We start from the raw sequence: 27,937 nt of genomic DNA, 5'->3' as shown, positions 1-27,937 counted from the left end.
TCTGTTTCCTTCCTGCGGTTGCAAGCCTTGCAGTCAGCTACGGATGCCTGAGCTCAGAGGCAGCAAGTGGGGCTGAGATTTTGGTCCTAGCTGGGGACTTCACACCAGGATGGCCCTGCAGTTGCTGGCTCTGAGGTGTCTTCTGGCCCTTGTATCTCTGTTGTCAGCACAGGTCCAGGGAGAACTTGATCCCAAGGTCCAAGGAATGTCCCAGGGAACAGGTAAGAAGCAGTTCCTTCTCTTCCCTGGGGAGATTTTGTTGCCTTTCCTCCTGCAAGTTGGACATGCATCTTCACTGCCTGCAGCACTGGGCTGGAGTCCAGATGGACTGTGTCAGATGGGGTGCCTGCTGTCTCTGGGAGACCTCAGGTCAGGAGCTATAATACAGGGTGGGTTCACTGGGGATCTGTGGGAGAGACAGGTTTGGGCTGGATGGTAGGGGATGGATCAAGCCCTGTGGCAAAACAGTTTCCCAGTCATTCCCTGGAGGCTGTGAACACAAATCAGGTATGAATTCACACATCACGAACCCAGGAAAGGGTCTTCAGGGAGCAGGGGCATCATTTTCTGTACACATCCTCTCCCCAGCTGTGCCTGAAGGACATTGTGCCTACTGAGAGCAGAGCAAGAGGGAACCTGCTGCCACTTTTGTCACCTGGATGGGCCGGGCTGGGGTCAGTGGCTGGTGCCTGTGCCTGGGGTGGGGCACGACCGTGTGCCAGTGGGACAGAGCTGCTGGTTGTGCTGCTCAGATGGGCATCTCTGGCCTTCTGCCATCAGGCTTCTTTGAGAGCAAAGCCTGACCAGGAGTGGCTTGTCACCAGCATTCGCCTCTGGGGCTGTTCAGAAGATGCTCTGAACTTTCGGACATCCTTTGTGTGCCCCTCTGGGAGAAAGGAGATTGTATTCTAAGCACTTTCAGCCCTCACAGAGCCCCTTGCAGAGGCTCAAACAGGCAAGGGCTCCTTCCAAGGGCCAGCATTCTTGTCTGGAGGAATTGTTGCCACAAAGGCTCTCCCTGCAGCATTTGACGAACGGCTGGGAAAAGCTGTGCCTGCTCAGCCTAAAGGATGGTGAATTTGGTGAGGAGAGGATGTGAAGGAAGAGGGCTTGTGGCAGGAAAAAGGGGCAGGAGCTGTGCTAAAGCAGGGGATGTGAATGGAGAAGGCCTTGCTCCTCCCCATGTGCCACTGCACAGTGGTGTGGGGCAGAAGGAGAGTAGCCAAAAGACTGAGCCAGAACAGGGAGCCCAGAAGTGTAACAGGGGCCTCTCTGATCCCTGTGGCAGGGATGAGCCATGGCTGAAGAGATATGCATCCCAGCAGGACGGGTGGTACCATCAAGTGCAGCTTGAGCTGGGATGGGTGACAGACCTGAAGGAGACATTGGAGGGAGTCTCCCAGTGCAGGGCTGATTGTCCTGGCAATCTCCTTCCTGTGGGCTATGGAGGAGGAAATAGAATGTCCCCAGACACGAGGCTGGATGGGGGAGGTTCATGGATGAGGGATCCTTCACACTTTATATGCACAAGGAAAGCCCCCTCCCAACATCCTGAGGTGGATGTGTCACCTTGCCTCTCCCTTCAGGGGCTGGAGGGACAGCTGGGCATTTATCTCCCACCACACACTCATACCCCAGCACCCTCCAGCCCAACTAACACCCACTTTCACCTCTGCCAGAAACGTGCCAAAGGCCCCCTTGGGCCTCCATCTTCCAACTGGCACCAGACCAGGAGAGCTACAGGAAGAACGAAGAAGTGATGCTGAGCTGCCCTGAAGGTTTCCAGCCATCCTTCACCCATGTCAAATGTTCAAGTGAAGTCCAGTCCTTCATTAATGCGAAACCTGTCTACAGAGAGGTTTGGCTTGGAAGAGATACCAGAGGTGTCTGGATCCGCATTCGCTCCAGCATGGACTGCCTCGGTAAGGCAGGGATGAGGAGCTCTCCTGGCTGCCCCACCCTGCCCTTCCTGAGCAGGGAAGGCAGCTCTATGGGCACAGCAGGTTTCTGGCTCTCTGCTGCCTGGAGAAATGGCACGTGCTGCTGAAGGCAGTGTCAAGGCAGCCCCTGAGCCTGCCCTGAGTGCAGCCTGCAGTTCACCCCTGGAGCTGTGGGCAATAAGGGAAGGGGCTCCCTGAGGACTTCTGGCCAAGAGCAGGAGCACAAAGCATGGGAGAGTGAGGAGTGGAGGAGTTGATGGTCAGCATGGCATCCCAGTGGGGGCAGGACTGGAGGGCTTTGCTGCCTGTGTCCTCTCAGACTGTGCAGCTGGGAGTATCACAGCTTGCGCCCTCTAGGCTCTGTGGCCTACAGGGTGTAGGCTTGGCACCATGTCCTCACAGCTTGGGGTGTTCATGTCCCCTCCAAGGGAGAACAGAACAGCACTTGTTGGACTTGCTGGGACACGCAGACACCTCAGTTTGGAATCAAGGGGGAAAATTGCCTTGACCAGTAATAGTCCACTCAGTCACTCCCATTCATTCCTGTCCAAACTCCTCCTGCTGCCCTACCAGAGAGCTGGAGTGACCAGCTTCAGCCTCTTGCTTGCCCTCCCACCGGGCTGGGTGGTGACAGGGCTGTCTGACTGCAGAGTCCTTGCAAGGCTGGCAGGGGCAGAAAATACAGTGACCCTTTGTCAATCTTCCTTTCACAGAAGTGCTTCAGGTTGTCCCCGGCACCTTTGAGATCTCCAGCACCAGCATCCAACTGAACTGGACCTGCAGGTTCCCTGGTGCCTGCCAGGGCATACGGGCCATGTGCCGCCTGGCAGTGCCTTCCTCCCCTCCCTGCGAGGCTGATGAGGTGGAGGGAGAGGAGATGTTACATGGCCAGAAGGGAACATTCTCCTGCTCCCAGTTGCAGCCCTTCACTGACTACAGTGTCACCATCTTCTTGCACCCCAACACGACCCTTTTCTCATGGTTGTTCAGGACAGAGGAAACAGGTATGTGCACAGAAGTACTGGAGAGAAGGAACAGTCTGGGACTGTGTCATGGGTAGGGGAAGTGGATAAATGTCCCCTTCATCTGTTAGTTCAGCCTGATCATCTGCTCCTTGCAGGGATCAAGGCTGTTTATATCCTGTGGGGCTCTGGGGAAGGGGCTCTGCAGAGCCCTGCAGCAGGGCACATCCCCTCCTTGCTGTCCCAGTCCACACCACGCTGTTGCTCTTCCCACTGCTGCAGCATGTGGTATAAACCCTTGATATAGGGTCCTGTTGCAGCCTGTCCCCTGGACAGGAACTGCCTGCACTCTGCTCTGGGCTCAGCCCCTCCTCATGGGCCCTGTGTGTGACCCTGTTCTCCTGTGCTTCCAGTGCCAGACAAACCAGAGGAACTGTGGTTGGATACCAACAGAGGGTCCCTGAGGTGGAAGGAGCTGCCCTCCTGCAAAGGGGAGATCATTGGATACCAGGTACCAAGGGGCCACAGGCAGACCCTCATCTCATTGCCTGGAGTTCTGTGTAGGCAGATTGGGAAGGTGGGGAAGCGACCACTAGATTGAGCTGCAGGTCCCAGACAGTGAGAAGCACAAGTGTTTTCTATCTCATTCTCAACATTCTTCATGCTATGGAAATGCCAACAGAGGTGCTGGGTGCTCCCCACCCTCTGGTCTGACTTCCTGGCTCTGTTCTGCTTCGGGCTTGGCAGACCTTTGCGGCGTGATGTGTCTTCTGGGGTGGTATCCCAGGGTTTCCTGTGCCTCTTGCATGCTTGGTTCTGTTTCCTACCACAGACAAACCTGTGGGTTGAGTAATCCTCTGAAAATCCCTCCTGAAAACCTTTCCTCCTGAGAGCTGCACTGTTCCTTTGAGCTTCCTCAAGGCATGGCTAGAAGCATCTCATCTGTCTGCGGATTTAGGACACTTTCCACAGTACAACCCTACTTTCTAACAGGGGGAGGGAGTTGCTGGTGAGATGCACCTCAGCGTGTCCCACGTCCTCTCTGAGGACGGGTATCTCCCTGGTTTGACAGGGACCTTGTAAGGTGTTTCTGAGCTATTTCCTGGAGAAACAGTCAAACAGGGCACTTGAAAATGTTGCTTGTGAGCCTGTTCTGCTGGTTCCCCGCTCTCAGATACCTTTGTTTGTGAAAAGAATATTTTTTTTCTGCCTTCAGTTGTCTCCTCTTTTGCATATGCCCAAGATGTGTTTCCACAAAGGCAGCAAGTGAGAATGGGCATGGATCTCATGACAAATTCAGATGATGCATGGGCAAATGGGGAGCCTTCATCTGTATTACTTGGATGGAAGCTCTATGCCGTCTACTTTTCATGTAGACAAAACCTTCAGAGTCCAACCTTGCACAGGAGGAAAGAGAAGCTTTTCTTGTGGAGGATGTCAACACAGTGCCTGTGGTGTTGCAATACCATAGGGGTGACCTGGCCTCGGGCTCGGTACATGTATATACACCCCTTCAAGTAAACAGCCTCTCTCTTCCTTCACAGACACTTGATTCTTTGCTCACGGAGGCAGACACTTGGACATCCTGAGTGTTGGCTCCAAATTCCTCCTCTCCTCCTCTTCTCTGCTTTGAGGTCCACACATGGGGCCAAGGATCGTGCTGGTTCCTCTCCAGAGCCTTCCACAGCTGGGGCAGCCTCAGAGAAGGGGAGGCTGCCAGAGGTGCTTTGCTCTGCCTCAGTGAGCTGTGGGCAGGTTGGAGCTGCTGCCCTGCAGCTCTGTCTCCTCTCCCCAGCTGAACATCACGGCCAGGAGCACACGGGATGGAGGCTTCCTGGAGATGGAGTGGCTGCAGGTGAACGGCTCCGTCACTGAGCACCGGCTGCCGGAGCACGGCCCCGGCAGCAGCTACGTGGTGTCGATTCAGGGACTGACGGCTGCCGGGGCCGGGGCTGCGTCGCTGTGGGAGTTTCAGAGCACAGGTAGGGCTCGCTGTGCCCCTGTCCGAGGAGCCTGGTCACACAGGAGCTGTGCTCTGCAGCCTGCACTGCCCGAGCCTGCCCCTGCTGAGCTGATGCTCATCTGCTCTTGCCCTCCAGACAACCAGCACCCTCTGGGCATCAGCTGCCGCAGCGTCCCTGACATCTCCCCATCCCAAGGGACGGCCGTGCTTCCCCTGCAACCCATCACCTCGGAGGGGACCGGGTGAGTGCAGCCCCCGCACTTCTGCCACCTCCACATGGGTCTCCCCACTGGCAGTGCTTGCCTGCAGATGCCCCTGCTCCACTCTCTCTGCTGTCCCCCCGCCCCTCTCACTTTCCACCTTGCAGGGAGCACCAGCTGGTCGTGGCCATGACACACAACAGCTCAGGGATTGAAAGTGCCTGCTTGGGGCAGCCACAGCCCTTCAGTGCCAGCCAGCAGCCCTTCAACACCACCCAGCAGCCCTTCAACACCAGCCAGCAGCCCAGAACCTACGTGGCCGCTGTGCTCAACCTCACCGCCCCCATGGACTTCGTTTTGGGCAATGGCACCTGGGGGCAGGGCTACCACAATGCTGCCCTGCGCCCCGGCTGGGACTACACGGCCCTTCTGCGCCTCGTCCGCCGCTCACCGCAGGTACCCAGCGTGGGGCCTCCTGGTGTCTGGGGACACCGCTGGCCAGGGCTGGGCCCCTGCATGGGTCTGCTCTGGCTGTGATGGCAGGCTCCTCTCCCATGACCTGGCAGGACAGTGTCTCTGGGGTCCTCTCTCACATGAGTGGGAGACTTTTGCCCCCCAGGAAGGATAGTGGGGCAGAAGTGGTTTCAACTCTCTCTCCTATCTCCTCCAACAGTCAGAGAAGTTCACCTGTGTCTGCTACAGCTTCTCTGTTGGTAAGTGTCTCTTTGCTTCTGGTGCCCAAGCCTCTCTCCCACGTTTCCCTGGCTGGTCCCTCTGGAGAGGAGCTGGCCCAGTGCAGGAGCCTTTGGGTCTCATGCGGGACAGAGGACACTTTTTTTCCCTATACATGGGGCAATCCTCCATCACAGAAGAAACCTAAGACAAGACACACATCTACACCCTTTGCCAACATTGGGGCCATGGCCAGCCTGAGGCCCAGATTGTGACACCCACTCCTGGCTGTGTGTTAGTTGCAGGGCAGGCTCCAGGCACATGGCATTGGACTGTGATTGGGCTGGTTGTGCTGTTGGCACTCCTTCTCATGACTGCAGTGATCCTGTGGCTCGTGCTCTCCAGGTGAGTAGGGAGGAGACAGGTTCAACAGGGACATGGGCAATGCCAGCCTCTTACCCAGGACTCCTCTCTGCCTTTCCAGGAAAAAGAAGTATGTGCCCAACAAAGCTAAGGAGGATAACTAAAAAGGTAGGAAAATGCAATTTCACAGACAACCATCTCAAAGGCGGCTACAGGGCTATGTGTTAGCTGGGGTAGGAGCAGAGATCTCCCAGGAGAACCTGAGCTTCAGAAGAATCATCTGCTCATACTCTGCACTGACACGTCTCCCCATTTGCTCTAGCTGAGGATGGTCAGGATGGTTCTGCCCACTAAGCCCCACATGACAAGCAGTGCTCTCAGCCTGGAGCAAGGACAGCAGTGAGCAAAGATGGGAATCCCAAAGAGTGGCTCATGGCTCAGTCCTTCAGGGGACCCATGTCTGTGCCACCCCTCCCAGGGGAGAGATCTGCAGGGAATGGTCTCGGGAGGGTCAGGTTGAGAGACTGTTTCTCTCGCCAGGGCAGTGACAGGCACCTCAGAGAACCTAAGGTTGGGCACAGCTGGGATGAAAGGGTTGGGCTGTGGCAGGCATTGCCCTATGCTCCAGCCTGTCTCTGACATTGGATGCCCTTGTTCTCCACAGGTAAAGGTGGCTAGGCTAGAGATCAGTCACTCCAGCCACTGGCCAGGACCATGGAGACATTCAGAGCAGAGAAGGAGTGGAGAAAATGAGAAGGATGACCCCAGCTCAGTGCTGATGGCTGCTGTGTCCCCTTGGTCTCCTGTGACTGTGACAGTGTGGGAGTCCAGTTCAATTCATCTAATTCAGCAGGGCAAGATGAAAACAGGAGACAAAGGAGGATTGTGAGCTTTTTCTTTCCTCAGCACCCTCACTTCCCAGCTTTTGCTTACTGCTTTTTTAAGGCCTTTGAATTTGACTTTCTGCAGTTCCTTTTTTCAGGTTTGCTTTCATTTTTGCTTTCCTGGAAGCAGGATTTGTATTTCAGATTTTCTAATCCCAGACTCACACAGGCTCAGGCTGATGGCATTCTCCTGCCATGCCCTGGGTTCCCAACTCTTCTCCTCCATCTCTGCTGATAATCAGCCAAACCCAGGGATTTTCTGGAACTTGGCCTGACTGGACTGCTTTGTGACTCTGCCTGCTCTGTCTGAATACCCAATAAAGGCTTGTGGTTTGAAGGGGCTGGCTGTCCCACTACAGCTCTTGCCTGGTCCCCTCATTGCCCCTCTGGGGTCACATCTCCCTGCAGGGAGTTAAATGCACCTTGTTGAGGGGAGGGCTGCTGTGACCCCATATTCCCTAGTGGTGCTTGACAGCCTCCAGGGCTGTGCTGGACAGCTCTCACATGAGTTTACATCAGATGTGTGGTGGGAATCCATAAAGGATGATGTCCCTCACCACACATTTTGGGCAGGAGTGTGTTCTGTGCACATGCTGTGGCCAGAGCTGAGGGACCTGTGTGGTCTCAGTTTCTTTGAGGGCCTTGTGCTCGGTCAAACCTGGAAGAAAAATGAAGACCAGAGGTTACCACCACCATGGCTGTTACAGGGTCTTTACTGGTGAGACAAAGGACAGAGAGCCACAGCCAGTCAGGACCTGGGGTCAGTCCTGGCTCTGAGGTCTCTTGCCCTTACACAGCAAAGGCAGAACCAGTCTCCATGATGCAGCAGCAGCCCCTGCTGGAATCACATCCAGGATATCCAAGTTAATCCCACCTGGGATTGTCATAGTGAAGTCAGACAGGCTGATGAAGGAGCCCCTCTGGAGCTGGCAGGGTTATGGCACTTGGATCAGTACCTGGAAAATGGATTTCCAGAAAGAGATTGTGTGGGTTGGAAGGACCTATTTAGCCCTACAGGACCATGGCTTGCCCCACCCTTGGCTCTTGTTGGCCTTGGACTTCATGCTTTTCCCAAAGTAGGACAGATAGCTTATGCTCCTGAGCACCACAGATCTTACACTAGTTTGGTGCTTTCCTGACAAAACACAGATGTTGGTGCTACCCCACCTCCCCTGGGGTTGCCTGAAGGGACAAGGGAGCCTAGATGGGATAGCTGTTCTCTTCATCCCTAGCAAGGAAGAGTATGTCAAGTCCTGGTGCCTGTGCTCAGGCGTGCATACTCAGGCTGTGATTCCAGACAAGATACTGCACAAATGCTGGGAAAAGGGTCAGATTCCTACTTCAAAGCCTGACCACAATTTGGAGATAGTCCAGCCTGTGCTCTCCAGTCGCAGAGGACCCTTGCTGTGGTTTTTCAGGGGGGCTGTGCACATCTCTTTCATTTGCTCTTGTTTTCATTGTTACTGATGAAGGTCTGCCAAGAGAATCAAAGTCCTGTCCAGAGATGGACTGTGGTCACGCCTCTACTTGAAATTCCCATAGGTTTCAAATGAATTCAAGTAACTGAGGGCTAGTTCATAGCAGAGCCCATACTGCTCCTGTGGAAAGAGGGATGCACATGAGAGTCTGGTAGATCAACACCTGCAGTGGAATGTGAGCACTGGTTTCCAACAGCTTCCTGAGCATGCCAGGCACAGGTACAGCCTGCTCTCCTCCTCTCAGCTGGAGCCCACCTTCCCCTGCTGAGGAATCACAGGCAAGTGCTCCAGTAGCTGGAGGGCTGGGATACCCCAGTGCTGGAGCCAACTGGCCTCAAGAGGAAAGCCAGCCTCCAGGGCACAAAGTGTCTGCTGATCAATCCCATCTGGGTTGCTCACCCTGTGATGACCTCTACCACCCAGACCAGGTGGTGAAGTGGGTGCAGGACAGGTAGGTACCTGAACACCCACCAGTGCAGCCTCCTGCTGAGCAGGCCAGGTGGACCAGAAAGGGGCCACTCACCACGCAGGATGCTGTGGTGCCCATTTGGTCTTGTAAAACCTGCCCCTGAGTGAGTGGGTGTGTCCCAGAGGCAGAAAATGAGGGTTTTCAGAGGTCTCGTCTGCTCCTGCTGGCCCCAGGATGATCTGAGCACAGAGGGGCCAGGGCAGCTGCTGGGTCAGTCCAGGATATGCTTGGGTTTGGTGTTGCAATCCCAGCTGGGTTTGAAGTGAGCACCTACCACATCTTTGATGAGCTGTCTCCGCCGCCTCTTCAGCATCCTCACGGCCTGTGATACATCCACCATCCCCTCACTTTGGATCTGCTCACACAGGAAACTAGCAGCACAGAAGATCCCACTCCGGCTGGCTCCATCCCTGCAGAGGAGAGAAAGGGGAGAGTCACTTGCTCTGGGATCGCCTGGCATGGCTGAACCTCAGAGGCATCCCACTAGACATCCAGGCTCTCAGGGTGATCTTGTCTACAGATCCTGCAGCCAGCCAGCCTCCACAGGGAAGCCTCCCTCTCTGAACATAGCTGAATTCATGTCCATACATCCACCTGAGATGGAGCTGTGACCAAGTTCACTGACAGAGCCTGGGCTGTGTCCAGCTTTGTACCATGGCTGCTCCTCCAAGAGACATCACTCACCAGCAGGTGACAAGGATATGTCCACCTTGGCTCTGCCGATGGTGTGTCTCCACTTTCCCTAGCAAGCTGATGATGGTGGCAGGGTGCAGGGGAAGACACTCCTGCATAGGCCAGTCCTTCAGTTGCCATAACTGGACTTCCAGTGCTGACTTCTTGGGCTAGTGGGGAAGAAAGACAGTGGGTTGGGCAGAAAAGAAACCTATTGTCTTCACGGAGTGAAGGGATGGACAGTGTGTGTCAGTACTGGCTCAGCCATGCACAGTGGATCAAGGGAGCAGCTCCACAGTGGGACAGCCCAGTCCCAGACTTTGCCCTTCTCCATTGAGTGCTCTGAGATCAGCAAATAGACAAGAGCATCAGAGGAGAGCTGAGCACATCAGGTGCAGCTCAGACTGGCACCAGTCCAGTGCCAGCTACCTGCAACAGCTGTCCCCTTCCATGAACCCCCAAGATGCAAGAAATCCATCCACGGCTGCTGCCCTCCAAGTTGGAAAGGCACACAAAGGTACCTCTGACTTGTACCTCTGCCTGCAGCCTTACCTTCTTGGGATTAACCTCTCTCCCAAGGCAAAAGACCCTGCTCTGGCCAGTGTCCTTCCAGGACCCCACCAGATCACTCTGACCAATGTGGCCTCTGCCACCTCTAGCTGTTACTTCAGCCCCAAATTATAAAGGTTGTTCTCAAAAGACTTTGCCATCTTTGAGCACAGATCCCACCTGCTGCCTGTTGGTGAGGGCAAGTGTCCAGGCTGTGAAGTCAGCTCCAGGCTCCTCTGAGATCAGCTGGACATGGAAACGGCCATAGTCATCTTCACCCTGGGTGGGCCAGAACTCCACGTATGTCTGCGGGGAGTGACACGTGTGCGTGATCACACACAGCCCCAACCTGCACGCGTGACAGTGCTTGGCACCTCGCATGGGTGGGATCACACCACTCCCTTATCTCAGAGCCATGTACACGTGGCTCTGCCAAACATTTTCCGGAGACTAAGCCAGTGCTTCAGCCAGAAAAATCACATTCCAGCAGAGAGGACACCTGAGGGATGCCCCCTTGCTGTGAGACTGAGGACAGTCCACTGCTGTGGTGCCGTGATGCTGGACTGTCTCAGGGCTCTCCCAGGTGGAGCCCACAAGCTTGTAGGGCTCTCATGGTAAGAGTTGTGCAGGGTCAAAGGCAGAAATCTCCCTGCTCAGCCCCACGGGGAACCACGGGAGGGGAGAGCTGCGCTGGGGCTGCTCACCTTGTCCAGCTCCTGGAGTTGATTCAGCACAACCACTGATGTGCAGGTGTAATCCCAGACCAGAGCCCAGAAATCCACCAGCGTGGTGGGGAAAGGCAGCTGGGTGATGATGATTCTATCCTCCTCGGTGTATGTCTGCAAAACACGCCAGTGTGCCTGGGGGTGGGGAAAGTCACACAATTCACCTTCCCGAGAGCCCTTCTGACAGTGGGAACGCCCCACTGCCTCCCTGCAGAGACGGAGGAAACACAGTGCACCCCAGTCGTGCTCAGAGCAGCTCAGGTTTGCCCCCCGCCGCCCCCCCAGGTCATCACACCCGGGCTCGGCCCCCAGCAGGCTGTGTCCAGCGGCTGTGCGGCGGCTGCGGAGCTGCCCGAGCAGGCAGGGCTCAGCCGAGCGCGGGGGCCACCTCCTGGCAGCAGGGCCAGCAGTCACCGTGAAGGAGCCCGAGGGCTGGGACACCTCATACCGGGGTGACACGCTCTACCCTTGCCTTCATCAAGGGTGTGCGGGGAAGGGGGGGGGGAGAGGTGTTTCTACTGCTGCCATCAGCTCTCGCCCCCCTCCGCTGGGACTGGAGCCTTACGCTGGCAAATACGGCGTTGATGTAACCTGGGGAGCCGTCCGCGTTCAGCGAAGACATCAGGATGGGCCGGCAGGAATCCGCTGAGGAGGCAAGGGACAGAGAGAGGGTCATCCTCTCCCTGCAGAGAGGCAGGGGGCTTTTTCTGCAAGTGATGTTGTCAACGCGGCTTCCTGCGGCATGGGCTGGAGGGGCTTGGATGAACAGGCACCACCAGCCTTGTGGCCCTGACAGCTCAAGGACCCCTGACATGAGATGTCCAAAATCTCCTGCAGAGAGGCACAGCAGTTCCACTCTCCTCTTTGCTCCCTGATGCTTCATCTGAGCTACTCCATCGAGAAAGGTTAGACCAGGGACATGTTTATCCCAGGTGTATCCGAGGTGTACCCCAGGTGTACCAGCCCAATCTGTATTTATTACTAACCAGAAAATGATGACTAGACCTTGAGCAGAATCTGTCAGTGGCATGGTGCTGGGGAGGGAAGCAGCAGGGGAACATCATTCCACCCATGCTGCTTTCAGGCGCTGGGTTTTAGAGCAAGGGGCTGCCCAGCCCTGCCAGTGTTACCTGGCAGGATCCCTGGCTTGCGGTTCTTGGGCTGGTTGCTGGGTTTCTCTGCTTCTCTGCATGGCAGGAGCTGGAACAACTCAGAAAACTTCTGCAAGGCCTGTAGAGATGATTCAGCCAAGTAAGTCATGCCGGCCAGCGCCTCCCCTTCTTTGGCCACCCCAGAGAAACACTGTCCCATGTCCATCCCACAGTTGGGGAGGGGAGCGGTGAGGGGGGGTGGCATCACAGACCAGCCCTCACAGCACCAGTGCACCATATCCTGGTGGTACCTTGAACTCCTTGTCAAGGACACTGTTGGGCCTTGAAGTCTGAGCTTCTTGAAGTGAGTGGACAAGGGTGGCGATGCTCTCCACAGGGACCCCGGTGTTGCCGCAGAGCAAGCCTTCGAGCAGCGCTTCGTACAGGAAGGTGTACTGCTCCTGCACGAGGACACGGGTCAGCTGCACAGTCTGGAGCAGCTCCAGGAGGAAGCCTGGAACTCCAGACCTCCACTGGCATCAACCTGTGCCAGGAATGAGCCAGGTTCATCTTCACTTTCCTTCTATGGAGCCCTGAGGCCTGACAGCTATCAGTGCAGGCAGCCCTGCTTTGAGACACAGCCAGCAACTCCAGCAACCCAGAAAAGACTGTCTTCCTATGGTTTAATGCTCCCTCTCAGACCAGATCCCTGCTCTGGGGAAGGAAACACGGAGAACCTGTGGACTAGTTAGTCCTCCTACAAGGAGCTTGCTGGTCTAGCCCAACCTTATTTTCTCCAAAGGGACCCAGCACTGAACAGACTATAGTAGTAGTCCCTAGGCCAGGACACTGCTGCTCAGGAGATGCCACAAGGGCAGACATCCTGAAAGTCTGAACAAATGGACTCTTGTTCATGATCCTTGCATACAAGACAGCCCTTCTATATGAGGATGATACATATCAGCGTACAAATGCTGCTGAGACCTCAGAGGGTCTGCCTCTGGGGACATGGGTCCCAACTGGGTTTGGACACAGTATTGAAAATAAGATCCTGTGGTCTCCATCAGCTGGCAGCTCCAGTCTCTGTGGCTAGACCATGAACTATATGGCCAATGTGGCTTTGCACACCACATCCCTGGGAACAGTGAGAACTAGATCTGCAGCCCAAGGTGTGCAGGGAGCAAGTAACTCTCCTCACCTTGGTCTGCACCATGCTGACTCGCTGCTCCCGCAGCTGCTGCACGCAGCGAAACACATCCACCTTCCCCTCAGCCTTCCCCATCTTCAAGAGGAAGTCCAGGGCGATGAAGGTACCTGTGCGCCCGATCCCTGCACTGAGGACACGGAAAATTGAGTTTCAGTGCTGCCCCTACCAGCTATGCCCCAGCACCCAAGCCTTCCCAGCCCAGTACCTGCAATGCACCAACACAGGCCCAGCAGGTGCTTCCAACACCCTCTTGTTCACCACTGCCACTAAGCACAGGAGCTGGGAGGTGTTTCTGGGGACTCCGTGGTCTGGCCACAGCAGGTAGTGAAACTGCTCCACCACTCTTGGGAGAGCACAGCCTGCCTGCAAAGAGAGAGACATGGCTGGCAACAGGGAGCAGGAATAAACCAGGAAACTTGTGTGAAGTGATTGCATGACAACAAGTAGGGAGCAGTGGAGAAAACCACTTCAGAGGGGCCGCACAAATTATTTGTTTTCTGCTTTCACGTGCTGTGAATGGTGAAGGCAGAGCAGCAAATGCAGCTTGTGGCCCAGAGGAAGAATATCAAAATCACAGTTTAGGTTGTTTCCATAGTCATTCAGAAGCCCTGGCTTCCACAGGAAAGATATTCCCTAAGGCTGGTACTGCACTAATATAAATGTTGTCACTTTTGTTACCAGCCCATCATGTATTTTGCCATAAATATCACAGTCACTTGTCCTGAACTAATGAACTGCTGTCCTTCCATCAGGTGCTCTTGGAGCTTTACCTCTCAGCTACGTTTTGCTCTGGGCAAGACAAGAAAAGACAGGAATATGCATAACTGCAATTTCTTTATATTTTACCCATTTTCCCCTCCTTGCAGCTCCTGCAGCTTCTGCTTTTTATCTGAGGTATAACTTCAGAAGTAGTATCCATCTTGAGAAATGTCCTTATGTAGTTTATCTTAAACCATAAACTAGCTGTTCAGGCTTAGTAGCTATAAGTGACCAAGGAGCTTCAGTGTAGACCCTCTGCAGATTGGTTCAGGTGACAGGCAGACACCTGTCTCACCATCCTGGATGTACAGAAATGCCATTTTATACCCTTTAACTGCTTTTATATCCTTTGTAATCACCTGATCCAAGCCCTCATGATCTGCCCACGAACATCGTCAGTCCAGACTCATCTGGGGTGACCACTGGAGCTGACCAATTGCTTTTGCTTGGCACAGAAGCCTTGGGTAGCAGTGGTAGCAGCACTGACCTTCTTGTGCTGGAGACCAGGCAGGATTTCCCACAATGTCCTTGACTGACAGCTCCCACCAGTTCTGAACCTCCAGAACATCCTGCATTCCCACCTCAGCTACATGCCAGGCTTACCTTCTGCAGGCTGAATGTGCGCGTGACAAGGCCTGTGGTGGCCCTGGTGTTGTTGAGTGTCACAGTAAAGTCCCCATAGACCTCCTCCTGCTCTGGCCAGTACTTCTCACACTTGATCTGTCAACAGCAGCAAGACCTCTGAGCACCAGTAACCTCATGAGGGGAGTGCTGCAGTAGAGCAGAACTCTCTGCCCTCACTGACAGACACACTGGGAGCGCAGCAAAAGCAGGCAGGGAAGTCTGGGCTGAAGTGGAGAATGGGCTGAGATGGTTTCTCTACCTTGTTTTGCTCCACTAAGCCTGTCAGCATCACAATGACCGAGGTCTTCTCCTGCCAGACCATCTGCCAGAAATCCACCACTGTCTCAGCCAAGGGGCCTTGGGAAGGAAGAGGAGAGCCCTGTGCCACTGTCCAAGCTGTGGGAGTGTGCTCCCAGGCACAACTCAGACATTCCCAGGCTTTCCTCTGCCCAGGGACAGAGGCACAGCCAGGGCACATCAGCACCTGGCAGGGTTGCTGGGCAAATTGGCTTCGTCATCATGTTAGAAATTGGGACAAGGAGGAGGGTGAGCAGGTGAGCCCAGGATATGTCAGGGATTCATTGCTGCTTCAGGGGCTTCCCCATCCAGACCCTTAAGGTGACCATGAACTGGTCCCACATTTAGGGTCCTATTTCGTCAAAGAAATTTCTGGAGCTTTGCAGGGATCCCAAGACCTCCTCCATGATGCACAGAGCAGACCAGCCCAGCCCAGCTTTATACTGTTGGAAGGGGTCTGTATCCAAGTGCACTGAGTGCAGACATGTCAGGCATTTGCAGGATTGTCCCTGTCATGCAGCTGCCAAAGGCAACAAACCAGATTTGTGGGTGGAAGGACCATATCCTCAGACTGGGCAGCACAGGCACCAGCTTCAGCTGCTGCCAAACTGCCCCTGAGGCCTTCCATGCCCTGCAGCATCTGTAACCACTGTCCAGGACAGAGATCCTGGAGATACAGGGCCTTGGGCTGAGCCGTTCACAGCTCCTAGGCTGCTGTCACAGTTCCCCATTTCCCAGATTGCTCAGCGCAGCAACTGACATCTCTTGAGGATGAAGTCTGGGAGCACCCACCTTGAGCTGCAATGAAGAAGTGTGGACTTCCATAGCTCTGCAGGGGAGAGATTCAAACAGCTCTGATCACATGGGTTAAATATTTAACAGACAATGAAGTAAAGAATCCATCCGCACAGACACCAAAGCCCAGAGCCCTCAGCACGGTGTGTCCCACAGCACCAATCCTGGCCAGCACAGAGTGTGTGTACCAGGGGCTGCATCTCGGCTCCTGGCCCCTCACAAAGGTCACTTTTTGTTAGAGATGAGGACTGCACACAAATCCAGAGTACTCCAGGCAGCTCAGAAAGGATGCAAGGAAAGTGATATCCCAAGACCTTCCAGCACTTGAGGGCAGCAAGTGTCAGACCTCAGGGCCACCCATATGAGCAGGACTGTCCTTACCCAGCATAACAAGGCACCTTTCCCACCCTTCCCAGGGCAGCAATTCCTTGCTACCTACATCCACATAGCTGGCATTGATGTAGTCATTCCCTGTACCAGAGGGCTGCAGCACCACACGGCAGTGATCATCTGGAAGAGAAGGGAAGTGGGCTGATGCTTTGGGGCAGCAGCAAAGAGACTGAGTAAGGAGTTTGTAATATAGGGAAGCCTGTGACTGTCCGCTGCCTCCTCAGCAGCACCCCAGGCCTCAGGACATGTTCAGGGGTAATGAACAGCTGATGAGACGAAAGGTGACATGGCACAGCAGGAAACCTAATGGAGTTTTAGGGAGGACTATTTATGGAAAGGCCAAATGTCCACACCATGTGAGGCCCAGAGGAGCTTTAAGGTTTGAAAGAAATTGGGTCACTCCTTCCACTTTCCCACAAATACCTGCCTCTGAACGGGACATGGCAGTGTTCAGCAATGACTAATGTCAGGAACAGAATACAATGATGAATGATTAAGTTTGCAGGAGGATTTGAGGAGCAGAACAAGGATTCTGCAACTGTATACAAAACAGTGGGGGCAGAAATCCCTCTGCCTTTCAGTGGCCACAGAGGATGAGATGAGGACCTCAATATTTCTGAAGAGCTGCAGGGCTACCAACACCAGCCCAGCACCCTCTTCTGCCCAAGCAGCTCCAAGTGCCTGTGCCAAACCTTGGAGAACTCTGCTTACATGGGATGATGCTCTTGTAGCGGTTCTTGCTCTGATTACATTGCTCCGTCCCAGCATTGCAGGGGTGCAACAAAGCAGAGGACAGTTGCTGCAGACAAAGAAGGCAAGCCCCCTCAGCACTGGGATGTGTTCTGGGGCTGGCCAAAGCCAACTGCATCACATGCCCAGGGAACAGGTGAGGGGAGTGTGGGCAGTACAGCCAGGTGGGGAAGCAAAGCTAAACCAAACCTGATATTCTCTAAGATGCCCGACACCACGCCTGTCAACTGATTCATCATCTGTCTGCTCTGCCTCTATTTCTTCCCTCTTAAACCTCTTCATAGCCTCCAGCAGTTCCTCCACTGGGATCTGTGTGTTCAGCTTGCAGGCACCTACAGAGACCACAAGGACAGGAGTTCCTCATCCACCTGATGCTAAACTGGCTGGCCCTGGAACTCTGCAGCTCGGGCTGAGCTTGCACTGTGATGACCAGGAGTCCTGTACCATCTCCTGGGAGGTGTCCCTTTCCCCATGCCAGCCAGCTCTGATCCCTTTGCTCCTGTAAGGACTTTATGGAGCCTATGAACACCCTGCCTTTGCTTTTAACAGACAGCCTGTCCAGATAAGGTGCACAGGGCCTTTGTTCATACTTCACCTCCTCGACGTCTTCTCAGCAGGATAGTGCTGTTGTTCTCTGAGGTTTTTGAACTGTTGTACTTTAGCCTGCAAAACAGCAAGTCAGACCAGCAGAACAGAGAGACAGAGGAGAGGCTGTTTCCCATCTAGCAGCTTTGTCTCCCACCCTGCTTTATCTCAAGGTCCACTTGGACACTCCCTGTCAGTGCAAGGCAGTGGATGCCTCACAGAGGGCCAGAGGGGTGAGGCACATACTGACCTGAAGAGGATGAAGAACAGTAAGATTCCCAGTGCCAGGAGTGCAGCAACCAGCACTACTGTCAGAAGCAAGGGCATCCTGTCCAGCAGAGACACCGGCTCCTGCCCTGCAGCCAGCACAGCCCAAGCTCAGGCACCTACACAGACTGAACTAGGCATTGGGAGATCCCCTAGGGGCTTGGAAGGATAATCAGCTTCCCTCATCTCCCACCCCAGGCTTTGCATTGGAGAAAAGTTATGTTGGTGCAGAAGGAGGTTGCAGGCTCTTGCTTGGTGTGATACCCTCTGTTGTGGATCCTGTCTCCTTGACTGCCCCAGTCATGGCAGTCACCAGAGCCTAGTGAGGTATTTGCCTTTAGGGGTTGCACATTCACCAGGGGAGCACCAGGACTAGGATTAAATATGTGGTGATGGCAAGGATGATGTCCAGTGTCCAGCTACCACTGGTGCCACACCTGCCTAAGTGTCCTGAAGATGCCAAAAACCCATCTACAACAGATAGCCTCAAAGCCCAGAGAACTTCTTTGAAGATTGAAATAGGACAACAATACCCCAGCACTTCTACACTGGACCAGCTCATTTCCAGAGAAGCAGCCAGGCTGGGAAAAGGGGATATGCAGGAGAAAGGTTCAGACACTGGAAGCAAAGAGACACTTACCAACAGAGAAGCTGTAGCAGACACAGGTGAACTTCTCTGACTGTTGGAGAAGACAGGGAAACAGCTCAGCCCACTCCTACCCCACCATCCTTCCTGGGAGCAAAGGTCTCCCACCCACAACCACCGACTGCTCCAGCTGTGGCCAAGGACCCCACAGACACGATCCTACCAAGGTGCCTGGGCTCTCAGTGCAGGGCCAGGAGCTGACCCTGTGTGGCATTGTCTTTTTCCATCACAACCAGAGCAGACCCATGCAGGGGCCCAGCCCTGGCCAGCAGTGTCCCCAGACACCAGGAGGCCCCACGCTGGGTACCTGCGGTGAGCGGCGGACGAGGCGCAGAAGGGCCGTGTAGTCCCAGCCGGGGCGCAGGGCAGCATTGTGGTAGCCCTGCCCCCAGGTGCCATTGCCCAAAACGAAGTCCATGGGGGCGGTGAGGTTGAGCACAGCGGCCACGTAGGTTCTGGGCTGCTGGCTGGTGTTGAAGGGCTGCTGGGTGGTGTTGAAGGGCTGCTGGCTGGCACTGAAGGGCTGTGGCTGCCCCAAGCAGGCGCTTTCAATCCCTGAGCTGTTGTGTGTCATGGCCACGACCAGCTGGTGCTCCCTGCAAGGTGGAAAGTGAGAGGGGCGGGGGGACAGCAGGGAGAGTGGAGCAGGGGCATCTGCAGGCAAGCACTGCCGGTGGGGAGACCCATGTGGAGGTGGCAGAAGTGCGGGGGCTGCACTCACCCGGTCCCCTCCGAGGTGATGGGTTGCAGGGGAAGCACGGCCGTCCCTTGGGATGGGGAGATGTCAGGGACGCTGCGGCAGCTGATGCCCAGAGGGTGCTGGTTGTCTGGAGGGCAAGAGCAGATGAGCATCAGCTCAGCAGGGGCAGGCTCGGGCAGTGCAGGCTGCAGAGCACAGCTCCTGTGTGACCAGGCTCCTCGGACAGGGGCACAGCGAGCCCTACCTGTGCTCTGAAACTCCCACAGCGACGCAGCCCCGGCCCCGGCAGCCGTCAGTCCCTGAATCGACACCACGTAGCTGCTGCCGGGGCCGTGCTCCGGCAGCCGGTGCTCAGTGACGGAGCCGTTCACCTGCAGCCGCTCCATCTCCAGGAAGCCTCCATCCCGTGTGCTCCTGGCCGTGATGTTCAGCTGGGGAGAGGAGACAGAGCTGCAGGGCAGCAGCTCCAACCTGCCCACAGCTCACTGAGGCAGAGCAAAGCACCTCTGGCAGCCTCCCCTTCTCTGAGGCTGCCCCAGCTGTGGAAGGCTCTGGAGAGGAACCAGCACGATCCTTGGCCCCATGTGTGGACCTCAAAGCAGAGAAGAGGAGGAGAGGAGGAATTTGGAGCCAACACTCAGGATGTCCAAGTGTCTGCCTCCGTGAGCAAAGAATCAAGTGTCTGTGAAGGAAGAGAGAGGCTGTTTACTTGAAGGGGTGTATATACATGTACCGAGCCCGAGGCCAGGTCACCCCTATGGTATTGCAACACCACAGGCACTGTGTTGACATCCTCCACAAGAAAAGCTTCTCTTTCCTCCTGTGCAAGGTTGGACTCTGAAGGTTTTGTCTACATGAAAAGTAGACGGCATAGAGCTTCCATCCAAGTAATACAGATGAAGGCTCCCCATTTGCCCATGCATCATCTGAATTTGTCATGAGATCCATGCCCATTCTCACTTGCTGCCTTTGTGGAAACACATCTTGGGCATATGCAAAAGAGGAGACAACTGAAGGCAGAAAAAAAATATTCTTTTCACAAACAAAGGTATCTGAGAGCGGGGAACCAGCAGAACAGGCTCACAAGCAACATTTTCAAGTGCCCTGTTTGACTGTTTCTCCAGGAAATAGCTCAGAAACACCTTACAAGGTCCCTGTCAAACCAGGGAGATACCCGTCCTCAGAGAGGACGTGGGACACGCTGAGGTGCATCTCACCAGCAACTCCCTCCCCCTGTTAGAAAGTAGGGTTGTACTGTGGAAAGTGTCCTAAATCCGCAGACAGATGAGATGCTTCTAGCCATGCCTTGAGGAAGCTCAAAGGAACAGTGCAGCTCTCAGGAGGAAAGGTTTTCAGGAGGGATTTTCAGAGGATTACTCAACCCACAGGTTTGTCTGTGGTAGGAAACAGAACCAAGCATGCAAGAGGCACAGGAAACCCTGGGATACCACCCCAGAAGACACATCACGCCGCAAAGGTCTGCCAAGCCCGAAGCAGAACAGAGCCAGGAAGTCAGACCAGAGGGTGGGGAGCACCCAGCACCTCTGTTGGCATTTCCATAGCATGAAGAATGTTGAGAATGAGATAGAAAACACTTGTGCTTCTCACTGTCTGGGACCTGCAGCTCAATCTAGTGGTCGCTTCCCCACCTTCCCAATCTGCCTACACAGAACTCCAGGCAATGAGATGAGGGTCTGCCTGTGGCCCCTTGGTACCTGGTATCCAATGATCTCCCCTTTGCAGGAGGGCAGCTCCTTCCACCTCAGGGACCCTCTGCTGGTATCCAACCACAGTTCCTCTGGTTTGTCTGGCACTGGAAGCACAGGAGAACAGGGTCACACACAGGGCCCATGAGGAGGGGCTGAGCCCAGAGCAGAGTGCAGGCAGTTCCTGTCCAGGGGACAGGCTGCAACAGGACCCTATATCAAGGGTTTGTCCCACATGCTGCAGCAGTGGGAAGAGCAACAGCGTGGTGTGGACTGGGACAGCAAGGAGGGGATGTGCCCTGCTGCAGGGCTCTGCAGAGCCCCTTCCCCAGAGCCCCACAGGATATAAACAGCCTTGATCCCTGCAAGGAGCAGATGATCAGGCTGAACTAACAGATGAAGGGGACATTTATCCACTTCCCCTACCCATGACACAGTCCCAGACTGTTCCTTCTCTCCAGTACTTCTGTGCACATACCTGTTTCCTCTGTCCTGAACAACCATGAGAAAAGGGTCGTGTTGGGGTGCAAGAAGATGGTGACACTGTAGTCAGTGAAGGGCTGCAACTGGGAGCAGGAGAATGTTCCCTTCTGGCCATGTAACATCTCCTCTCCCTCCACCTCATCAGCCTCGCAGGGAGGGGAGGAAGGCACTGCCAGGCGGCACATGGCCCGCATGCCCTGGCAGGCACCAGGGAACCTGCAGGTCCAGTTCAGTTGGATGCTGGTGCTGGAGATCTCAAAGGTGCCGGGGACAACCTGAAGCACTTCTGTGAAAGGAAGATTGACAAAGGGTCACTGTATTTTCTGCCCCTGCCAGCCTTGCAAGGACTCTGCAGTCAGACAGCCCTGTCACCACCCAGCCCGGTGGGAGGGCAAGCAAGAGGCTGAAGCTGGTCACTCCAGCTCTCTGGTAGGGCAGCAGGAGGAGTTTGGACAGGAATGAATGGGAGTGACTGAGTGGACTATTACTGGTCAAGGCAATTTTCCCCCTTGATTCCAAACTGAGGTGTCTGCGTGTCCCAGCAAGTCCAACAAGTGCTGTTCTGTTCTCCCTTAGAGAGGACAGGAAGACCCCAAGCTGTGAGGACATGGTGCCAAGCCTACACCCTGTAGGCCACAGAGCCTAGAGGGCGCAAGCTGTGGTACTCCCAGCTGCACAGTCTGAGAGGACACAGGCAGCAAAGCCCTCCAGTCCTGCCCCCACTGGGATGCCATGCTGACCATCAACTCCTCCACTCCTCACTCTCCCATGCTTTGTGCTCCTGCTCTTGGCCAGAAGTCCTCAGGGAGCCCCTTCCCTTATTGCCCACAGCTCCAGGGGTGAACTGCAGGCTGCACTCAGGGCAGGCTCAGGGGCTGCCTTGACACTGCCTTCAGCAGCACGTGCCATTTCTCCAGGCAGCAGAGAGCCAGAAACCTGCTGTGCCCATAGAGCTGCCTTCCCTGCTCAGGAAGGGCAGGGTGGGGCAGCCAGGAGAGCTCCTCATCCCTGCCTTACCGAGGCAGTCCATGCTGGAGCGAATGCGGATCCAGACACCTCTGGTATCTCTTCCGAGCCAAACCTCTCTGTTGACAGGTTTCGCATTAATGAAGGACTGGACTTCACTTGAACATTTGACATGGGTGAAGGATGGCTGGAAACCTTCAGGGCAGCTCAGCATCACTTCTTCGTTCTTCCTGTAGCTCTCCTGGTCTGGTGCCAGTTGGAAGATGGAGGCCCAAGGGGGCCTTTGGCACGTTTCTGGCAGAGGTGAAAGTGGGTGTTAGTTGGGCTGGAGGGTGCTGGGGTATGAGTGTGTGGTGGGAGATAAATGCCCAGCTGTCCCTCCAGCCCCTGAAGGGAGAGGCAAGGTGACACATCCACCTCAGGATGTTGGGAGGGGGCTTTCCTTGTGCATATAAAGTGTGAAGGATCCCTCATCCATGAACCTCCCCCATCCAGCCTCGTGTCTGGGGACATTCTATTTCCTCCTCCATAGCCCACAGGAAGGAGATTGCCAGGACAATCAGCCCTGCACTGGGAGACTCCCTCCAATGTCTCCTTCAGGCCCGTCACCCATCCCAGCTCAAGCTGCACTTGATGGTACCACCCATCCTGCTGGGATGCATATCTCTTCAGCCATGGCTCATCCCTGCCACAGGGATCAGAGAGGCCCCTGTTACACTTCTGGGCTCCCTGTTCTGGCTCAGTCTTTTGGCTACTCTCCTTCTGCCCCACACCACTGTGCAGTGGCACATGGGGAGGAGCAAGGCCTTCTCCATTCACATCCCCTGCTTTAGCACAGCTCCTGCCCCTTTTTCCTGCCACAAGCCCTCTTCCTTCACATCCTCTCCTCACCAAATTCACCATCCTTTAGGCTGAGCAGGCACAGCTTTTCCCAGCCGTTTGTCAAATACTGCAGGGAGAGCCTTTGTGGCAACAATTCCTCCAGACAAGAATGCTGGCCCTTGGAAGGAGCCCTTGCCTGTTTGAGCCTCTGCAAGGGGCTCTGTGAGGGCTGAAAGTGCTTAGAATACAATCTCCTTTCTCCCAGAGGGGCACACAAGGGGTGTCCGAAAGTTCAGAGCATCTTCTGAACAGCCCCAGAGGCAAATGCTGGTGACAAGCCACTCCTGGTCAGGCTTTGCTCTCAAAGAAGCCTGATGGTAGAAGGCCAGAGATGCCCATCTGAGCAGCACAACCAGCAGCTCTGTCCCACTGGCACACGGTCGTGCCCCACCCCAGGCACAGGCACCAGCCACTGACCCCAGCCCGGCCCATCCAGGTGACAAAAGTGGCAGCAGGTTCCCTCTTGCTCTGCTCTCAGCAGGCACAATGTCCTTCAGGCACAGCTGAGGAGAGGATGTGTATTGGTCACTCCAGCTCTCTGGTAGTGGAGTAGGAGGAGTTTGGGGTCATGGCTCACTGGGATGCTGAATGTGAACTTTTGGGAGAATTTCTGCACTGAGGCAACTGTGCCTGTTCATTCAAACCTTAGGACACGGTGGTGGGAAATAGAGGGAAGCCAGGACAGTGTGCCCCTAGTCGGGCTACATCATGTCTCACAGGAGGGATCAAATGTGTCCTTCTGCCCTCACACCCTCTGAGGTGTGTGGCTGCAGTCACCCTTTGGTGCCATGGGAGAATATAACGGGAAACACTTCATCCTGGCCTGGAAGCAGGAGCTGCTTCCGCAATCACCAGTCTCACAGCATGGGCCTCAGTGTAAAACCACAACGTTCCCATGCTGGCTCTGACTCAGACACATTCCCAGCATCCTGCCTTTGCAAAGGACTTTCCTGCTCCCCATTCCTGCCTTACCGATGCACATCACATAGGGGGGAATGTGGGTCCAGAGACCTCTGGTGTTATTTCCCCACCAAGACACAGGTTTCCTATGAATGGGGAACTCGACTTCAATCCAACATTTGATTTTGGTGAAAGATGTCTGGAAACCCTCCGGACAGGATGTTACGCAAGGTATGTTTGGAGGGGGCTTTTCTTGTTCACATGAAGGATCAACCATCCATGAAGCTCTCCCATCCACCCACCTCTGTCTGTGGACACTCCTACCCATCTCCCATGGCCCCAGGCAGGGAGGTTCCCAAGTTATCTCTCCCTGCCCACCTTTCCTGAGCACTGGACTGCCCAAGTACTGTTATGCCCACACTGAGCACAGCTCTGTCCCTGCCTGGGACAGTCCTGCATCCCCACCACCTCACAGAGGGCATTTCTCTTCCCCCAGCTTCATCCCATACAGCCTCCAGTACCAATGGCAAGGGTTGAGCCAGCCCTGGGCAGTCAGTGTTCCCTTCAATCCCCTCCACTCCTGCAGATGTCCCCAGGATCCCTCATGCATGGGCAGGCAGGGGAACAAGCAGACCTGTGCACTCCAGGGTGGCACGTGGAGGCACACTGAGGATCATGGAACCCCTTTTGGCACCTCGGTGCTGGTCTCAGATCCTGCCCCAGGCCTGGAGTCCCATCTGTGGGCCCCACACTTGGCCCGCTCAGGAACCACTGCAGGAGCTGTCAGTTTGCCCGGCTGGTAATACCTTGTCTGTTGTCTCCTGGCTGGGCTGTCCTCTTCACCAGTTTGCACAAGCACCACAGCAGCAAGGAGGGACTGTGGTGTGCCCACTGCTGAGCTGGGCTGTTGAGGATGAAGGTACAGAGGAGAAAGGGGAGAGCTGCTGCAGCCTTACTTACCAAGGCACTGTACGCCCCCAATGCGCATCCAGGCACTTGTGCTGTTCCTGCCCCACCAGGCCTGTCTATAGGATGGTTTTCCAGAATTCACTTCCTGAAGTTCCTTTGCACATTTGACCTCAGAGAAGGATGGCTTGAGATCTTTAGGGCAGGTCAGTTGCAGATGATAATTCTGTGGGAATTCACTGTTGTTTCCTGGAAACTCGAGTTGTTCATCCCACTCAGGTTTTGTGCAATTTTCTGTCAGGGAGAACGTGTGAGAGTCCTTCTTAGACAGGAGGTGCTCAGGCAGGAGGGGCACCAAGGCTTTTCCATGGTTGACTGTTCCATCATCATTCAATACCACAAGGAAACCCAAGGGTCCTCAAGTGCAGGGAAGGAGCGAGTGGCTGGGTAAGGAAATGATACAGGACACTAGGAGAGAGATGAACTGAGGGGCAGGATCTGTCCTCCTCCAACTTCCCCATGGCCTACAACTCAGGAATAGACTGGGAGGAGATGCAGGGACAGAGAAAACCTGTCCTACATTGAAAGCTTCTACCTCTCTCCTTTCTCTTGGAAACTGCTCCCAACTGGGACCTGTCTCTGAGCTGTGTCCAAGGCTTCTCACAGATATGGCAGGATGTCCAGGTCCCCTCCACAGGGAGAAGTGCATGTAGCAGGGGAGACTTACCGCTTCCCACTTACCTGTGCTGCAGGTCAGTTTCTCTGTCAACTTGTGCCATGTTCCCTGGATGTCCTTCACCTCCCAAGCACGCTTCCAACCTGAAGAAGTCCCATTTGCACATCTCATCACAGCAAGGGGAGGAGGGTCTTTCTCAAAGCAGCTCAGTGTCACCTCCTCCTTCAGCCAGTAAAAATTCTGTTTTGGGGTAAAGTGGAGCTTTGAGACCCACTGGGGCTTCTGGCATCTCTCTGCACAGAGGAGAGGAGAAAGAGCAGGTGTAAGTAGGATGGGAAGAGGTCTGCTTTGATCTCTTGTCCTGGTTTTGACAGTGTCCAGCTCCTTTGGTTGCCACATTCAACTCTAAATCCCTCTCTTGCAGCCTAGAACAGAGTTAATGGTGGCAGCATGCCACCCCAGGAGCGGTCGCATTCATGCCTACAGACTTGTAGGCTTCCCCACTCCAGGGACTGAACTCTGTCTTCGCACAGAGTTCCTACCACTCCCACCACCTTGGCATATGCCCAGGCATTGTTTGAAGGCACAGTAGCCCCAGTGCAAGGGCCCTTGTTTCTGCCTTTGAACCCCTCCCAAGGAGCACAGATCCCAGCAGGCACTTACAGCAGGGTGCTGAGACAAAAAGAGCCCCATCGCTTCAGGACACAGAGGAAAGCCAAAGTATCCAGGTCTCCTGTTCCCAGACTGTCGCCCAGTGGGGGCTGAAGCATGACCATGTCACAGAGGGTCTGATGGCAGATCAGGACCCCAGGTCAGGGTGATGCAGGGCTGTGCTTACCCTTGCAGGTGGCAGTCTCATTCCACAGGGTCTGGGTCCCGCTTGAAATGCATCTGATCTGGGGGACTGATGGCACAAGTTTCTCCAGACAATTCAGCTGCACCAGTTGGTTCAAGGCGTAACTCCTCTGGTTTGGGGTAAACTGCAGCTTGGAGTCCCAGTCGTAGGGAGCTTTACATCTTCCTGTGTGCAAAGGCCAAGAGGGAGAGCCCTGAGGGTCACTGGGCTCTGGCAGCAGCCTCAGGGGTGAGGGGGTCCCGTCCAGAGGGCTGCTGGTCCCCCTCCCTTCAGAGGGGTGGCAGAGATGGCACCTCCCAGGATGAGGCCCCAGATCCCAGGTGCATTATTCCTCCTTGCACTCTCAGGTGCAGTGCAGCAGGGTTATCCACAGGTCCTCCTGCCCACTCCTGTGCTGTGGAGGGACCCCAGCCAGAGGGATCCAGCAGCCTGGTGGATGCTGCTCTCTCCTGTGCTTTCTCCCCCTAATCCAGGGGCTGTGGGAGTGCACTAGACCCTCTGCTGGCACCATTGATCCGCATTCCCATCATTCTGCTAGACACTGTCTGCTCACACACACACAAACACACTTATATGTAGCAAAAAACCCACTCATGTTGCCACTTTGCTTTTGCTCTGATGGGTACACTTGTTATTTCCTTCTCCCCATCTGTCTCTCAGAATATCAGCTAGCTCCTAGGACTGGGTACCTCCTGACCCATATCCCTCCAGTCCTCCCCCAGGACAAGCACCACCCCCACACCTTGGTTGGCAAAGGGCACTTGAGAGGAACTGCACAAAGGTATTTAACCACCTTCACATTTAGATGAGTTTTGGCAACATGTAGATTGGGCATTTGGCTAAAATAAATCTTCATATCTGTTTTCATTGGCTTCTAGATAGGAGTTCTGCTGGCTCTCAGCATGGCACTAATTTGGGTCTCTATGCCCTGAGCAGATTACACTTTTCACATAATAAAAAATGTAACTCTGTGAGCTTTCCTCATCCAATAAATTTAGCTATGGGTACCCAAACATTGTGAAAATTTACTGGGGTGCAGCCAGACAGGCACAGCCAGCTTGCACTGCTTCCCACAACACCCAAAAGGCATTAGGACTCCCCACAAAAACAGGAGCAGACCAGCAGACCACAAGAGCTGCACCACCTCAGACAGAATAAAGCCCTTGACAAAAAAGTGGAAAAAACTACCACCAGACTGGCGAATTGAGCAGCAAATACTTCAGGCACCTGAGAGGTACTCGTGATGGTGCTTCCCATGTTTCACATTACAAGGCCCAAAATTGTGCCTGTACAGTATAGTCATCAATGTGTATTCTTTGATCCTAGAGTCACCACAGAAACATGAGCAATCATTGCTTGAAAAGAGGTTTGTAGGGCCTGACCTGAAGCAAGAAGCAGTTTTGGGGAATGAAATCTCCAGTGGAAACAGCCCTAGGAGCTGAGGGGGCTGTGAGTGCTCACGGGCGTGGCTGGCCTCCCCCAGCCTGCCCCACTCCTGACCTTCAGTGCAAAGAGGCCTCATCGTTTTCCTTTTCTGACTATTCCATACCTCCTGGTAACTGTTACGGTCCCCA

General features: G+C 54.8%; 2 protein-coding genes across 4 annotated transcripts; one reads left to right on the top strand and one right to left on the bottom strand.

Moving 5' to 3' along the window:
* Window positions 1–76: 76 nt before the first annotated feature.
* Window positions 77–7,335, top strand: LOC116781039. Its single transcript, XM_032676583.1, has 11 exons — window positions 77–221; window positions 1,680–1,922; window positions 2,654–2,944; window positions 3,316–3,413; window positions 4,698–4,884; window positions 5,002–5,107; window positions 5,233–5,521; window positions 5,739–5,778; window positions 6,037–6,142; window positions 6,222–6,268; window positions 6,765–7,335. Exons 1-10 carry the CDS (start codon window positions 110–112, stop codon window positions 6,262–6,264), a joined length of 1,515 nt encoding a protein of 504 aa, XP_032532474.1. The 5' UTR covers window positions 77–109; the 3' UTR covers window positions 6,265–6,268; window positions 6,765–7,335.
* Window positions 7,336–7,589: 254 nt separating this feature from the next.
* Window positions 7,590–24,137, bottom strand: LOC116781038 (receptor-type tyrosine-protein phosphatase mu-like). 3 transcript variants are annotated; one of them, XM_032676580.1, is made up of 26 exons: window positions 23,998–24,137; window positions 22,195–22,437; window positions 21,173–21,463; window positions 20,704–20,801; window positions 19,233–19,419; window positions 19,010–19,115; window positions 18,596–18,884; window positions 18,283–18,322; window positions 17,626–17,731; window positions 17,386–17,453; window positions 16,980–17,122; window positions 16,752–16,839; window positions 16,090–16,160; window positions 15,648–15,684; window positions 14,818–14,915; window positions 14,538–14,654; window positions 13,381–13,538; window positions 13,167–13,302; window positions 12,280–12,429; window positions 12,008–12,107; window positions 11,443–11,522; window positions 10,857–10,991; window positions 10,333–10,458; window positions 9,616–9,773; window positions 9,206–9,341; window positions 7,590–8,582 (listed from the first exon to the last, which is right to left on the bottom strand). In XM_032676580.1, the coding sequence occupies exons 1-26, from the start codon at window positions 24,005–24,007 to the stop codon at window positions 8,508–8,510; spliced, it is 3,246 nt and encodes a 1,081-aa protein (XP_032532471.1). In that variant the 5' UTR covers window positions 24,008–24,137; the 3' UTR covers window positions 7,590–8,507. The 3 variants fall into 3 exon arrangements, with proteins under 3 accessions (XP_032532471.1, XP_032532472.1, XP_032532473.1); XM_032676581.1 differs by lacking the exon at window positions 22,195–22,437 and having other exon boundaries at window positions 7,591–8,582; XM_032676582.1 differs by lacking the exons at window positions 7,590–8,582; window positions 9,206–9,341; window positions 9,616–9,773; window positions 10,333–10,458; window positions 10,857–10,991 and adding an exon at window positions 11,015–11,085.
* Between the last annotated feature and the right edge of the window lie 3,800 nt (window positions 24,138–27,937).

Source organism: Chiroxiphia lanceolata, chromosome Z (assembly GCF_009829145.1).
Source record: "Chiroxiphia lanceolata isolate bChiLan1 chromosome Z, bChiLan1.pri, whole genome shotgun sequence".
NCBI classification, from domain to species: Eukaryota; Metazoa; Chordata; class Aves; order Passeriformes; family Pipridae; genus Chiroxiphia; species Chiroxiphia lanceolata.
This window is presented reverse-complemented; position numbering and strand designations above follow the sequence as displayed.